This window comes from Anolis carolinensis, unplaced genomic scaffold, assembly GCF_035594765.1.
Source record: "Anolis carolinensis isolate JA03-04 unplaced genomic scaffold, rAnoCar3.1.pri scaffold_14, whole genome shotgun sequence".
Classification (NCBI taxonomy): domain Eukaryota; kingdom Metazoa; phylum Chordata; class Lepidosauria; order Squamata; family Dactyloidae; genus Anolis; species Anolis carolinensis.
The window spans coordinates 9,258,161-9,272,867 of record NW_026943825.1 but is presented as its reverse complement, the minus strand read 5'-3'; the positions used below and the strand labels follow the sequence as shown (position 1 = coordinate 9,272,867).

The 14,707-nt window shown below is 43.4% G+C and overlaps 1 protein-coding gene across 1 annotated transcript; it reads left to right on the top strand.

Moving 5' to 3' along the window:
• Positions 1–623: 623 nt before the first annotated feature.
• Positions 624–12,429, top strand: LOC100559029 (lysosomal acid glucosylceramidase). The gene is made up of 9 exons (XM_062965207.1): positions 624–1,115; positions 4,763–4,909; positions 6,800–6,936; positions 7,788–7,960; positions 8,074–8,314; positions 8,392–8,616; positions 10,930–11,093; positions 11,265–11,390; positions 12,051–12,429. Exons 1-9 carry the CDS (start codon positions 800–802, stop codon positions 12,154–12,156), a joined length of 1,635 nt encoding a protein of 544 aa, XP_062821277.1. The 5' UTR covers positions 624–799; the 3' UTR covers positions 12,157–12,429.
• The last annotated feature ends 2,278 nt before the right edge of the window (positions 12,430–14,707 follow it).

Below are 14,707 nucleotides of genomic sequence, written 5' to 3'. Positions count from 1 at the left end.
CTATCTATCTACATTAATTTTATATATGAATTTTCCTCTCATATGTTTGCAAGTCTTCGTAAATCCCATATACATATAGATATCTAGAGATTTCTATGTACATGTATATCTGTAGCTATACATTATTTTATATATGAATTTTCGCCTCACATGTTTGCAAATCTTTGCAAATCCTATGCAGATATAATTATCTATATACAGAGAGATGTCTAGATAGATATATATGAATATAGTTATATAGGGCTTGCAAATATTGCAGGAGGGAAATGCACATATATACAGAGAGGATTTGCAAACATTTCAGGGGGAAATACATATGTGAAATTAGTATATATAATTATAGATCTATATCTAGCTCTGCGTTGTTTATATAGGCATTGAATGTTTGCCTGTTACTATGTTGGAAGCCGGCCTGAATCCCCATGGGGCGCTAGGGCAGGGTACAAATGAAGTTATTATTATTATTATTAAGTTATTGTTAATACCATAGTTTTTGTTGACCCTACTTTTCCACTTACAGAGCTAGTTTACTGTTTTTCTTTGAAATACGGTAAATATTCAAAAACCTTTAACCTACTGAAGTCTCAATATAATTTCATTGGGATCTATTTTCATTTTGAAATTGACCTGTAGCTGCTGCATTTCCTACTCTCAGCTTATACTCGAGTCAATAAGTTTCCTCAGTTTTTTGTGGTAAAATTAGGTGCATCGGCTTATATTAGGGTCGGCTTATACTCGAGTATATACAGTATATAAACAGACACAGAGGCAATATCCCATTTTCCAGCTTCATGAGAGTATGCTCGATTCCCACCACAGGGGGAACTGCCGCTTCACTGTCCACCCGAAGACCTCCGGGATATGGAGCATGTGCAGAGTGCCTAGCTTCTCCACTAAGCTCTCTTTCCTCTCCTCTCTCATAGCCAGCCGTCCTTGTGCCCCCCGTTTTCTCAGCGCCAGGGCCATGGTCTGCGTCTGCAATGCCACCTACTGCGACACAATGGACCCGGTCTCCATCCCTGCCGTCGGCCGCTTTGTCAAGTACGAGAGCACCCGTGCGGGTGGACGCCTGGAGCGCAGCGAAGGGGTGATCCAGCCAAGCACCTCTGGCTCAGGTAAATACATACATGACTGGAAAGACACACTCAAGAACTTGACAGTCATTGACTATCTCGGTGTTCCCAGCAAAAAGGAAAAGTATGGTATATAATATAGTACAAAGTAAATAGTGTTCAGGGGCCTCTGGTGGCACAGTGTGTTAAAGCCCTGAGCTGCTGAACTTGTGGACCAAAAGGTCCCAGGTTCAAATCCCGGGAGCGGAATGAGTGCCCACTGTTAGCCCCAGCTTCTACCAACCTAGCAGTTCGAAAACATGCCAATGTGAGTAGATGAATAGGTACTGCTCCGGCGGGAAGGTAACGGGGCTCCATGCAGTCATGCCGGCCACATGACCTTGGAAGTGTCTATGGACAACGCCGGCTCTTCGGCTTGGAAATGGAGATGAGCACCAACCCCCAGAGTCGGTCACGACTGGACTTAACGTCAGGGGAAAACCTTTACCTTTACCTAAGTAGTGTTCAAGTTACATACTTCTATTGTAATGTAATCCTTTATACATGCAAAATGTAACAACAATTTATATACAGTAGAGTCTCACTAATCCAAGCCTCGCTTATCCAAGCCTCTGGATTATCCAAGCCATTTTTGTAGTCAATGTTTTCAACATATCGCAATATTTTGGTGCTAAATTCGTAAATACAGTAATTACAGCATAACATTACTGCATATTGAACTACTTTTTCTTTCAAATTTGTTGTATCACATGATGTTTTGGTCCTTAATTAGTAAAATTATAACCAAATTTGATGTTTAATAGGCTTTTCCTTAATCCCTCCTTATTATCCAAGATATTCGCTTATCCAAGCATCTGCCGGCCCGTTTAGCTTGGATAAGTGAGACTCTACTGTATTCAAAACTGCATAGGAAAGAAATTATAGTTCTACACCTTTTCAGGTGTGAACTGGGTTTAAATAAACCCGGTGATTGACTGTAGCCCCGTCCCTGTCGTTCACCCAACAGGGCCGGCCCAAGGTAATTTTCAAGTGTAGGCGAACTGAATTTTGGCGCCTCCCCCCCCCCCCCCAAACCAAGCACTGAAAAATAAAAGTGTTGGATAAGTGAAAATGTTGGATAATAAGGAGGGATTAAGGAAAAGCCTAAAAAAAGAACAACACTCTGAAAACAAGGGAAATCCAGACAGGAAACAATCAGGGCCAGCTAACACCTCCCAACCAAGGATGCCCCCAGGGAGGAAGCAGCCAGGCTTTGAATCTGCAAGGCCATTAAATGCTAATCAGGGGTCTACACTATCCCCCATGCTATTTAACATCTACATGAAACCGCTGGGAGAGGTCATCTGGAGTTTTGGAAGGCGTTGCCGTCTCTACACAGATGACACGCAAATCCACTACTCGTTCCCATCTGATTCCAAGGAAGCCCCTCGGGTGCTGAACCAGTGCCTGGCCGCTGTGGCGGACTGGATGAGGAGGAACAAGCTGAGGATCAATCCTGACAAGACAGAGGCCCTCCTGGTCAGTCGCTCGTCGGATCGGGGTATTGGGTGGCAACCTGTGCTGGACGGGGTTGCACTCCCCCTGAAATCGCAGGTCCGCAGTTTGGGGGTCCTCCTGGACTCAGCGTTGACACTTGAAGCACAGGTGTCGGCGGTGGCCGGGAGGGCCTTTGCACAACTCAAGCTTGTGCGCCAACTACGACCATACCTCGTGAAGTCTGATTTGACCACGGTGGTGCACGCTTTAGTTACCTCTAGACTGGACTACTGTAATGCGCTCTACGTGGGGCTTCCCTTGAAGACGGCCCCGAAATTACAATTGGTCCAGCGCTCGGCTGCCAGATTAATAACAGGGGCAAGTTCCAGGGAGAGATCCACTCCCTTGTTTAAGAAGCTCCACTGGCTGCCGTTCATCTTCCGGTCCCAATTCAAGGTGCAGACCATCATCTATAAAGCCCTAAACGGTTTGGGACCCACCTACCTCCGTGACCGTATCTCCTTCCATAAACCTGCCCGATCTTTACGATCATCCAGGGAGGCCCTTTTATCACCACTGTCTATATCCCAGGCCCGCCTTGTGAGTACAAGGGAGAGGGCCTTTTCTGCTGTGGCCCCCCGATTGTGGAACTCACTACTTACTGAAATTAGGCAAGCTCCCACTCTGTTAGCTTTTAGGAAAGACTTGAAAACATGGCTCTTCCGCTGTGCCTTCGGTGAGTAATTTCTGTTATATATTTCTGTGTTACTCCCACCCCGAACATCTGTCCTCTAGACTACCCCACTTCCATATGTCCCTGCCTGCAGTGGAGTACTCCTCTGTCCCTCTCACTCCAGGTTTTATCTTTGTGTTCATACGGCCTGCCCTTGTTTTATTGTTTTTTTATTTCTTGATGTAATGCCTATTATCATTTATTGTATTTTTAATGGTGCTATGATATGTTGTTTTTATATTTTATTATATTGTATTGCTCTGGGCATGGCCCCATGTTAGCCGCCCTGAGTCCCCGTTGGGGAGATGGTGGCAGGGTATAAATAAAGATTTATTATTATTATTATTATTATTATTATTATTATTATTATTATTATTATCAAGCTGGCCAATTGCAACATTCACACTAGCCTCAAACAGACAAGAGCTCTTTCTCCCACCCTGGACTTCATTCCACAGATATATAAACCCCACTTACCTCACTTCCAACAGACCTCAGAACCTCTAAGGATGGCTGCCATAGATGTGGGTGAAACTTCAGGAGAAAATGCTTTTGGAACATGGCCAGGCAGCCCGGAAACCTGGCCTAGAGGGCGAAGGCCAGAACAGCCAGGGCGGAGTTGCCCCAGAGGATGGCGCCTCAGGCAACCGCCTAGCTCGCCTAATGGTTGAACCGCCCCTGATGGTAACCTTATTTATCGTATCAGTTCAAATAAACAACATCCAATATAGTGTATACCCTATAGGTATACTGTTATCCAAATGGACTTATACAACTCTTAACATAAAGATATACAATGTAGCATCACCTCATGTTTGGATTCTATTAAAACTGTCACAGTCTCTTGTTTTAAATTCAGTTCTAACAAATAAGACTAAACTACAGTCTTACCGATGTCTTGATAATATTCTCAAGCACTGTATAAGTATTGTACAGGGTCAATCATTCAAATGAAATCAAAAGTGTTGTATAAATTCTTCATTTAAATGATACCAAAGTAGAGTATTATTTCATCACCTAAGAAGAGCAATCAACTTCTCAGACTCTGGAACCTACCGGTGAACTCCTTCTATCAGGGAGTAACTCTACTTTGGTATACCTATAGGGTACCTACACTATATTGGACTTTGTTTATTTGAACTGATACTATAAATAAGGTTACCATTATCTGTTGGATGAACGACAGGGACGGGGCTACAGTCAATCACCGGGTTTATTTAAACCCAGTTCACACTTGAAAGGGTGTAGAACTACAATTTCTTTCCTATACAGTTTTGAATTAATAAATTGTTTTTTCATTTTGCATGTATAAAGGATTACATTACAATAGAAGTATATAACTTGAACACTACTTACTTTGTACTATATTATATACCATACTTTTCCTTTTTGCTGTGTATTATAGACATCTGTGCATTTAGTTATCTCGGTGCCCCCCCCCAAATCTAACCAGCGTCTCCTCTCCCGCCCTCCTTCAAAGGCTTGCGATATACGTACAACCCTTTTGTGCACTACCAGCGCATCAAAGGTTTCGGCGGGTCCCTCACAGACGCGGCTGCGATCAACATCATGCGCTTGTCCCCGGCAGCCCAGGACCACTTGCTCCGCTCTTACTTCTCTGAAGAAGGTAAGCGTGGTTGCTTCTACCTCGCATGTAAGACTCCGGGAGTTCTTGAAGTTGAAATCAAGCTCACAACAACAATTCCTAATTTCCCTTCCCCACACCTCCCTTCTTTATGGCAGAGAACCGAAGCAGCCACTCCCAGGCCGCTACAGTGACCCTGACATTGCAGCTGCCAAAAGTGTGCAGCCGAGGTGCCAATCCAAATCAACATCTCATTCGTTGAGAATTGATAACTTTATTGGTTCAAAGAGCAAAAGCAATATAAATCCTGCAAATACCATATACTCGAAGATAAGCCGAGTTTTTCAGCCCTTTTTATGAGCTGCAAAAGCCTCCCCCGGCTTATAATGGGGTCAAGGTCAAGGCCAGCAATGGAGCCTGCAGGCTGTTGTTTGCAATATGTGATATATTCCTCTCTTACCCTCCCTTATCAGTGTGTTTTCTTTTGCAAAGCCTCCCTCGCTCTTAATCAAGGGAATGTTTTGAAAAGAGAAAGATGCCCTTGCAAGTCAGGAAGAAGAAAAATATATATTCATAATCTTATGAAAGCATTTTCCCTTGAAATATTTGTTAAACTCTCCTACGGATATATAGGCATTAACCCCTGCATGCATTTGCAATCCCTATGTATCTTTATATTTGTATCTATCTATATACATTCATTTTATATATGAATTTACCCTCATATGTTGGCAAGTCTCTGCAAATTCTATATAGATATAATTATCTATATAAAGAGAGATGTCTGGATATATATGAATATCTACCTATATCTAGGGCTTGCAAATATTACAGAGGGATTTGCAAACGTTTCAGGGGGAAATGCATATGTGAAATTAGTATCTATAATGATAGATCTATATCTAGCTCTGCATTGTTTATATAAGCATTGAATGTTTGCCTGTTACTATGTTGGAAGCCGGCCTGAGTCCCCATGGGAAATAGGGCAGGGTACAAATGAAGTTTTTATTATTATTATTTTATTATGACACAGCAAACAAGATAGATATGCTGGGTTTCATATCACAAAATCACAAGTCGAACACTTCCCAAGTGTGATGTATTTTTGGATAATGCGCGCAGATCCCAGTAGGGTGGCCTTTTGCAGTTGGCAGATCGTAATTTTGTCAATGTCTATTGTTTCCAAATGCCGGCTGAGATCTTTTGGCACGGCACCCAGTGTGCCCATCACCACCGGGACCACCTGCACTGGTTTCTGCCAGAGTCTTTGAAGTTCAGTCTTGAGGTCCTGAGAGCGGCTGAGTTTTTCCTGTTGTTTTTTGTCAATGCGACCGTCACCTGGGATGGCGACATCAATGATCCAAACCTTTTTCTTTTCCACAACTGTGATGTCTGGTGTGTTGTGTTCCAGAACTTTGTCTGTCTGGATTCGGAAGTCCCACAGTATCTGATAAAGTTCTGGAACACAATAAACTAGCTCTATAAGTGGAAAAGTAGGGGCAACAAAAACAATATGGTATCATATTATTATTATTATTATTATTATTATTATTATTATTATTATTATTATTATTATTATTATCTGATACCATATTGTTTTTGTTGCCCCTACTTTTCCACTTATAGAGCTAGTTTATTGTTTTTCTTTGAAACACGGTAAATATTCAAAAACATTTAACCTCCTGATGCCTGGATTAATGAAATTTTATTGGTATCTATTTTTATTTTGAAATTGACCCATAGCTGCTGCATTTCCCACTCTTGGCTTATACTCGAGTCAATAAGTTATCCCAGTTTTTGGTGGTAAAATTAGGTGCCTCGGCTTATATTTGGGTCACCTTATACTCGAGTTTATGCGGTAAACAAACAAATAAATAAGTGACTTGGAGGCACACAGAACCCGAACCCCTTTGCTTCCCCCTGTATTGACAGGGATTGAGTACAACCTTTTGCGCCTGCCCATGGCATGCTCTGACTTCTCCACCCGAGCGTACAGTTATGCGGATCAGTGCGCGAACGACTACGACTTGCGGTGCTTCAGCCTGGCTTACGAGGACACTGAACTGAGGGTGAGTGGCGCCAAGAGGGCAGAGACCTTCTCCCCGACTCCCTTGCATTCTTGTCTGGACATTCTTGTCTTGGCTGTCTCCTTCTGTTATCAAATGGCCCAAAAACCTCCAGGGAAGGGGATTGTTCTGTGTGTGTGTGTGTGGGGGGGGGGGGGGGTAAATTGCACCACCCTGATTTATTGGTGACTCAGGCCTCTCACCAATCCATCCTCTGCCAGACTGCTTAAGCATCCGGCTAAGCAGCACCGACAAATGACACCACAGTCGTACTTCAGCTTATCACAGTGGTTCCAAGGCTTTATTATATATACAAACTATATACAACTACAAAGTCCATTGCTCATAGGACCCATGCTTCCCTTAGCAAGGCAAAACATGTCCTCTCTCTTTGCCGATCATCAGCAAAGCTCTTCAGCCGGCAACTCCCACATTCCATAGCAGAATGACAAACGTCCTGTCTGCACTTCTGAGACCTGAAGGCTTGACCTATTGGCTAGGCAGGCTATCATTCAAGCTGGCCTGCCATTAACCCGTGTGCTGCTGAAAAGTTGCAAAAACCTAACAAAATACTTGATTCAACATTTCACCCTTACACCAAAATACACCAACACGTTCGACAGGTTTAGTTGAGCAAAACATCCTGCCGGGTGAACAAAAAAAGTGCCACACAATTCCCCCTTCTGCACCTGCTTGTTACTAGGCATTTTCCTTTGGAACTTTCCCCTTTGGCTGGCCATTTTCCACTCCAGGCACTATTCCCTTCATTCAGATAGTGGGACAGCCGACCGGTAATGGTTCTGGGTGGGTGGATGAAGTAACCCTATGCCTCTGGAACTGGGCTCTCTCTGTAGATCCCTCTCCTCCATCGCTTTGTGGCTGCCGCGAAGAGGCACCTCTCCCTCATCGGCAGCCCGTGGTCTGCTCCCGGCTGGCTGAGGACCAACAACCAAGTGATGGGCAAAGCGCGTCTGAAGGGAGAGCCGGGCGACATCCACCACAAGACCTGGGCCCGCTATTTCGTCAGGTATGGATCTCTTCGTTAGGGAATCAATTGCCAGTTGTCCAAGCCATTGATAAATATGTTCAACGTCAACTGAGTTGAGGGCAGAACATTTTTTAAGTATACCCATAATTCAGGTTCCTGGACGAATACGCCCGTCACAACGTCACCTTCTGGGCAGTCACGGCTCAGAACGAGCCCTCGTCCTCGGTGTTTATTCCCATGAAGAACTTCCCCATGACCCAGTTCAGTCCGGAGAAGCAGCGGGACTTCATCATCGCGGATCTGGGCCCAGCCTTGGCCGCCAGTCGCCATAAGGACGTCCTGCTCATCATCCACGACGACCAGAGGATCCACCTGCCCAACTGGGCCAACGTGGTAGGTGGCCATGAACGCCTTCGAAAACACATTGCCTGTATTATGTTGGTCTTCATACCTCCTGTCTGCTTCTCCAGGTCATCGGAAACAGCAGTGCTGCCAGGTACGTGGCTGGGATCGGGATCCACTGGTACCTGGACAGCGTGACTCCTCCTGGACTCACCTTGGAGGCCACCTACCTGCTCTTCCCAGACTTCTTCCTGCTCTACACAGAATCCTGCAACGGCTTCCGGGTCTGGGAGCCCAGAGTGGACCTCGGGAGCTGGGAACGAGGCGTCCGCTACTCCCAAAACATCCTGACGGTAAGACCTCTCCCAACTATTCCTGAACACGGGACCAAGAAGGCTTCCAAAAGCCTCGTCCCATTCCACCACGGCCTCCTCCTGGTCCAGTTTCCATTGTTCCTTATCTCTAAAATGTTATTTCCTAATGGTATGCTGAAAAATATTCATGTAGATCAGGGGTCCTCAAACTTTTTAAGTCGAGGGCCAGTCCACAATCCTTCAGACTGTTGAGGGGCCGGATTATCATTTGAAAAAAATATATATAAACAAATTCCGATACACACTGCACATGTCTTATTTGTAGTGCAAAAACAACAGCAACAACAACTACAACTACAACAACAATGAAAGAACAATACAATATTTTAAAATAAAAACAATTTTAACCAACATACATTTATCAGGATTTCAATGGGAAGTGTGGTCCTGCTTCTGGCCAATGAGATAGTCAAGTTAATTAAGATTGTTGTTGTTGTTGTTGTGTGCCTTTCAGACTTATTTATTTATTTATTTACTTATTTACAGCATTTATATTCCGCCCTTCTCACCCCGAAGGGGACTCAGGGCAGATCACATTACACATATAGGCAAACATTCCATGCCTTTTAACATAGAACAAAGACAAGACAAACATAGGCTCCGAGCGGGCCTCGAACGCATGACCTCCTGGTCAGAGTGATTCATTGCAGTTAATTGCAGCTGGCTTGCTCTCCCGCCTGCGCCACAGCCCGGGACGTTGGGCGAGCCTAAGTCTAAAATTTATTTATTTAATATTTATTTATTTACTACATTTGTATCACACCCTTCTCACTCCAAAGGGGACTCAGAGTGGCTTACAAATTATATGTACATACAATATATTATATTATTAGCATAGCACAATATTAGCATTAAATATTACTATATTGAACTATACCACTATACTGTACTATTATTAGTAATATTATATGTAATATAGAATATATAATTAATATTATTATATGGTATTATTATTAGTGTTATATTGTATGACATTATAATATTATTATCAATATTATATGTATATACAATATATTATATTATAAAACTGAGGGCGGGGGCCAGGTAAATGACCTCAGAGGGCCGCATCCGGCCCCCGGGCCTTAGTTTGGGGACCCCTGATGTTGATCCTTGTTTGTAGCATCTTTCAGTCCGTTGACTGCAAGGTCCGTTGAGGAAAGATGGTCAGCTAGTGGTCTGGGAAATGCTTTGCAGTGTGGTAGCCATGTAGACATGTTCAACAGGCATATAGGAAAGCGCCTTATGTGGAATCACACTATGACCTATCCAGCTCTGTATTTTCCCTAGTAGACTGATAATACTAAGATAGGTAAGCTATGTTCCAAATCCAGCTTTGAGTTCCAGGTTTTGAACCTTGTCATCTTCAGCTTCCAGAGTCTACCAGTTCAGAGGATAATGGTTCATAGCCCTTTCTGGAAGCGGAAGAGTCTAGACTAGTGATTCCCAAAGTGGGCGCTGCAGCGATCCAGGGGGGTGGTGATGGCACCTATTAGGACATGGGGGCGGAGCCAGAGGATGGGTGGGGCCAGGGGAGGGGTGGGGCCCCTTCCCAAGAGCGTGAGACAGGGCTGAGCACCCGGGGGCGGGATGTAGAGGCCCCTCCTCTAGCCCCGCCTCCTGTGTCCTGGCAGGCTCCGCGGGACAGGGATAGAAGCTCAGCCCTGCCTCAGAGCTCGTAACTCCGCCCATCCCAGTCCTGGCCGCCCATTTGTGGCCCCGCCCACCTCCACCTCCCCTCGCAGCCCTGCATCTGGGACTAGGGGAGAGGCTCAGCCCCGCCCTCTTGAGCAGGAACCACGCCCACACCTCTAAGCCACGCCCCCCTTTCCAGGGGGTGCTGAGTAATATTTTTTTCTGGAAAGGGGGTGGCAGGCCAAATAAGTTTGGGAACCACTGGTCTAGAAGTTCAAAGGAGGATGCATAGTCCTCCCTGGAAGTTCAGAAGACGATGTTTCCTCACCCTCTCTGGAAGAAGCAACTCTCCCAAATATGGCCATCTAAATATCATGGGGTCTACCAGACAGAAAGCTGGCAGCAAGGGATGGTGGGCTGCAGTTCAATAAAGTTTCAGAGGTCATACTTTTGCACTGAGCTAAAGACTATCTAAAGACCGTCCGAATATCTAGTTTCAATGTTGGGCCCCTTCTTTTTGAGTCCTCCCATGCTCCTCTTCTCTCGTCCTTCCATGCTCGGGGCCTCCAGCTAGCATGGCCAATAGTGAAGGCTTTGGGGAGATGTTGTCTAGCCGTGTCATTACCGCTTGGGCCGACCATGACCCTTTGCCTCCTGTAGAACCTCAACAGCTTCATTGTGGGTTGGATTGACTGGAACCTGGTCCTGGACATGGAAGGGGGACCCAACTATGTGAAGAACCACGTGGACAGCCCGATCATCGTGAACCCCCTTCGAGACGAGTTCTACAAGCAGCCCATGTTCTACCACTTGGCCCACTTCAGGTAAGCCAAGGATCTGTGGGATCTTCTGAGATGTTTTCGCCTATATTTAGCATGTGGCAGCTGTGGTCCAACATATCAGGCATGAAGAAGGCCTCTACCCTTGGTGTCTTGGATGATGGCTTCCTAGGTGATAGGTGGTCTCAATGACAACTTTTCTCCTTTCTTTCCCAGCAAATTTATCCCCGAAGGCTCCATCCGGGTCGCCATGACCAAAAATTTTGAAATTACTGGCTGCCAATTGCAAAGCACCGGCTTCGTGCGTCCGGACGGCATCGCCGTAGTAGTCGTGCTCAACAAGTGAGTAAGACGGATTGAGAAGCGCAGCTACCACGTCTTGTAAGCTTACCAAGCTTGGAAATATATCTCCGCTTAATGGCAGAACGTTTACTAGACATGTCCAAAAAATCGTTTTGAATCGTATATCGGAATTATTTTGGATTGTTCTCACTTTTTGATACGCATTCGGAGACATTGTCTCACAGCGCAACCAGCAATGTAATTCGAACCATTGTTGTACCATTCTCTAATTGTCTCTTAAAGTTTCGTTAATTTCCACCCCCCCCCCCAAATTTTTAAAAATATATTTTAAAAATATTTTTTTAAAAAAAATTTGTTTCTGCAACCTACCTTGAATGGGAGCTTAGCGCAGCCTAACATGGCTGCCGCTCCCCAGCCAATCAAAAGCTTCCACGATGGATGCAAAGGTGGGGGCTAACGTCCTCTGCATCGACATGGAAGATTGCTATACAAGCCCAGTGTGTAGCGATAGCACATGCGCGTCCGCCATTTTAGAAACATTTAGAATCATTACGAATTTTCGGAAATATCCTAAATTTTTGGGTGAAAAAATTGGAAATACTTTCTATATCAAAGCGCCAGCGCTCCCTACTTTAGAAACGAGAATTGCAACATTTTTTTTCATTGATCAGACATGCCTAATGTTTACCTTTTCTTCAGGTGCTCCTGGGACGTGAATTTTAGCATCGCCGATGACCAGCTCGGCGACATTGAGGACATTGCTCCGGCCCAATCCATCCAAACCTACCTTTGGGAGAGGCGATGAGACGAAATGATGGGCTCCTGTCAAAACGAGATCTGGTGACGCCCAGAAGAAGGAGGTCACCTTCTCCAATCCATGAAGGTGACCTGGATGGACCGAGGAGTGGACAACTTTGCTCTCTAAATGCTCACGTGCCAGTATCTTTCCTGGTTTTGACACCAGACATTGTTATGATAAGGCAAAAAGCCGTACATACCCCAAAGGGCTGTCTCATTGAAATGGCCGCCGCCCCATGTGCACAGTTAACAAAGAATATATACCTTGGCTTATCTAAAATTGACCAATGGATGAAGGTCTTCCTCACCTTCCACACCTACTTTGGCATAAATGATACCTGTTACCCAACTTGTTGATTTCAAGCTAACTTTTGGTCTTGGAACTTTCTGGAGAAAGGCACCAGCTCACAGGAAGGGTGGATATATGCAGAGGCAAAGCCACATAGGCAAAAGTTTACTATTTTCTGGCTTATGGTCCCTTCAATAATAATAATAATAATAATAATAATAATAATAATAATAATAATAATAATGATAATTTTATACCCCGCCTCCATCTCCCCCAAAGGGAACTCGGGGAGGTTCACAGATAATATCAGATAAAAACAGTGACAGTAAACAATACATCAGTAAACAAAACATACACCAATTATAAAATGTAAACATCAACCTATGAAATAAAAACACACTTAATAAAACACAGAATGAAAAACAGAGAAGTTGAGTAACAGACTCGCTAAAGTGCACTTTGTAAACTCAAAATAACAGATAAAGTGCTACCAATTCATTGGAGGTCAATTTGGGATGGGAAGGACCCTAAGTTAATATCAAGATTGACCAGGAGAAGTGCGACCGATACAGGATAAATATAAATATCCAAATCGGAAATATCTGGTAAATATCTAAATCGCAAATCATAAATATCCAGTAAATATACGAATCTCAAATCGTAAATATCTGGTAAATATCCGAATGGCAAATCGTAAATATCTGGTAAATATACAAATTGCAAATCATAACTATCCGGTAAATATCCGAATCACAAATCGTAAATATCCGGTAAATATCCGAATCGCAAATCGTAAACATCCAGTAAATATCCGAATCGCAAATCGTAAATATCCGGTAAATATCCGAATCGCAAATGGGAAATATCTGGTAAATATCCGAATGGCAAATTGTAAATATCCAGTAAATATCCGAATCGCAAATCGTAAATATCTGGTAAATATCCAAATGGCAAATCGTAAATATCCAGTAAATATCCGAATGGCAAATCGTAAATATCCGGTAAATATCCGAATGGCAAATTGTAAATATCCAAATGGCAAATCGGAAATATCTGGTAAATATCCAAATGGCAAATCGGAAATATCTGGTAAATATCCAAATCGCAAATCGGAAATATCTGGTAAATATCCAAATCGCAAAGCGATAATATCCATAAATATCCGAATGGCAAATCGTAAATATCCGAATCGCAAATCGGAAATATCTGGTAAATATCCGAATCGCAAATCGGAAATATCGGGTAAATATCCAAATCGCAAATCGTAAATATCCAGTAAATATCCGAATCGCAAATCGTAAATATCTGGTAAATATCCAAATCGCAAATCAGAAATATCTGGTAAATATCCGAATCGCAAATCGTAAATATCCAGTAAATATCTGAATCGCAAATGGGAAATATCCGGTAAATATCCGAATGGCAAATCGTAAATATCCGGTAAATATCCAAATCACAAATCGTAAATATCCGATATGCGGGATGTTTTTTCATTCACTGGACCAAATATGGCACAAATACCTGATCGATATGCCCAAATTTGAACACTGGGAGGCCACACAAATCAGGTCAGAGTTCCCCAGAAAGGAATGAACAAGGTTCCTGGAGGAAAAGGTCACCCGTGCCTTCCTGGGAGAAGTAAACAAGGAAACCAGCAGACCTTGTTCTCCCTGCGAGGGCAGATGCCTTCCTTTTATTACTGAGGGGCCCCAATGGGAAATAGTTGGGCCACAATTGACCCGAGACATCGAGGGACCTTCACCGACAAGCCACGTCGGCTTTGTATGAAAACCAGGAGCCTATGATACCTTTATATGTACTATTTAAATAGAAGACTGTGTGACCCCTTAATGAAAATATATCATAATCTGAGAAATGATGAATAGCTGGAAAGTTTTGCACTGTATGCAACAAACCTTCGCAAATTCTATTTGAATGAATTAAAAATAAATACCGTATATACTCGAGTATAAGCCGACCCGAATATAAGCCAAGGCACCTAATTTTACCACAAAAAACTGGGATGACTTATTGACTCGAGTCTAAGCCGAGGGTGGGAAATGCAGCAGTTACGGGTAAATTTCAAAATAAAAATAGATACCAATAAAATTTCATTAATCAAGGCATCAGTAGGTTAAATGTTTTTGAATATTTACCATATTTCAAAGAAAAGCAATAAACTAGCTCTATAAGTGGAAAAGTAAGGGATACAAAAACAATATGGTATCAACAATAACCTAATAATAATAATAATAATAATAATAATAAT

Bases quoted from the DNA above. Each gene is read 5' to 3' on its own strand.
- LOC100559029 (XM_062965207.1), top strand. From the start codon at position 800: ATGCTCGATTCCCACCACAGGGGGAACTGCCGCTTCACTGTCCACCCG. The intron at 8,315-8,391 runs GTAGGTGGCCAT...CTGCTTCTCCAG, and splicing joins TGCCCAACTGGGCCAACGTG to GTCATCGGAAACAGCAGTGC. The intron at 8,617-10,929 runs GTAAGACCTCTC...TGCCTCCTGTAG, and splicing joins ACTCCCAAAACATCCTGACG to AACCTCAACAGCTTCATTGT.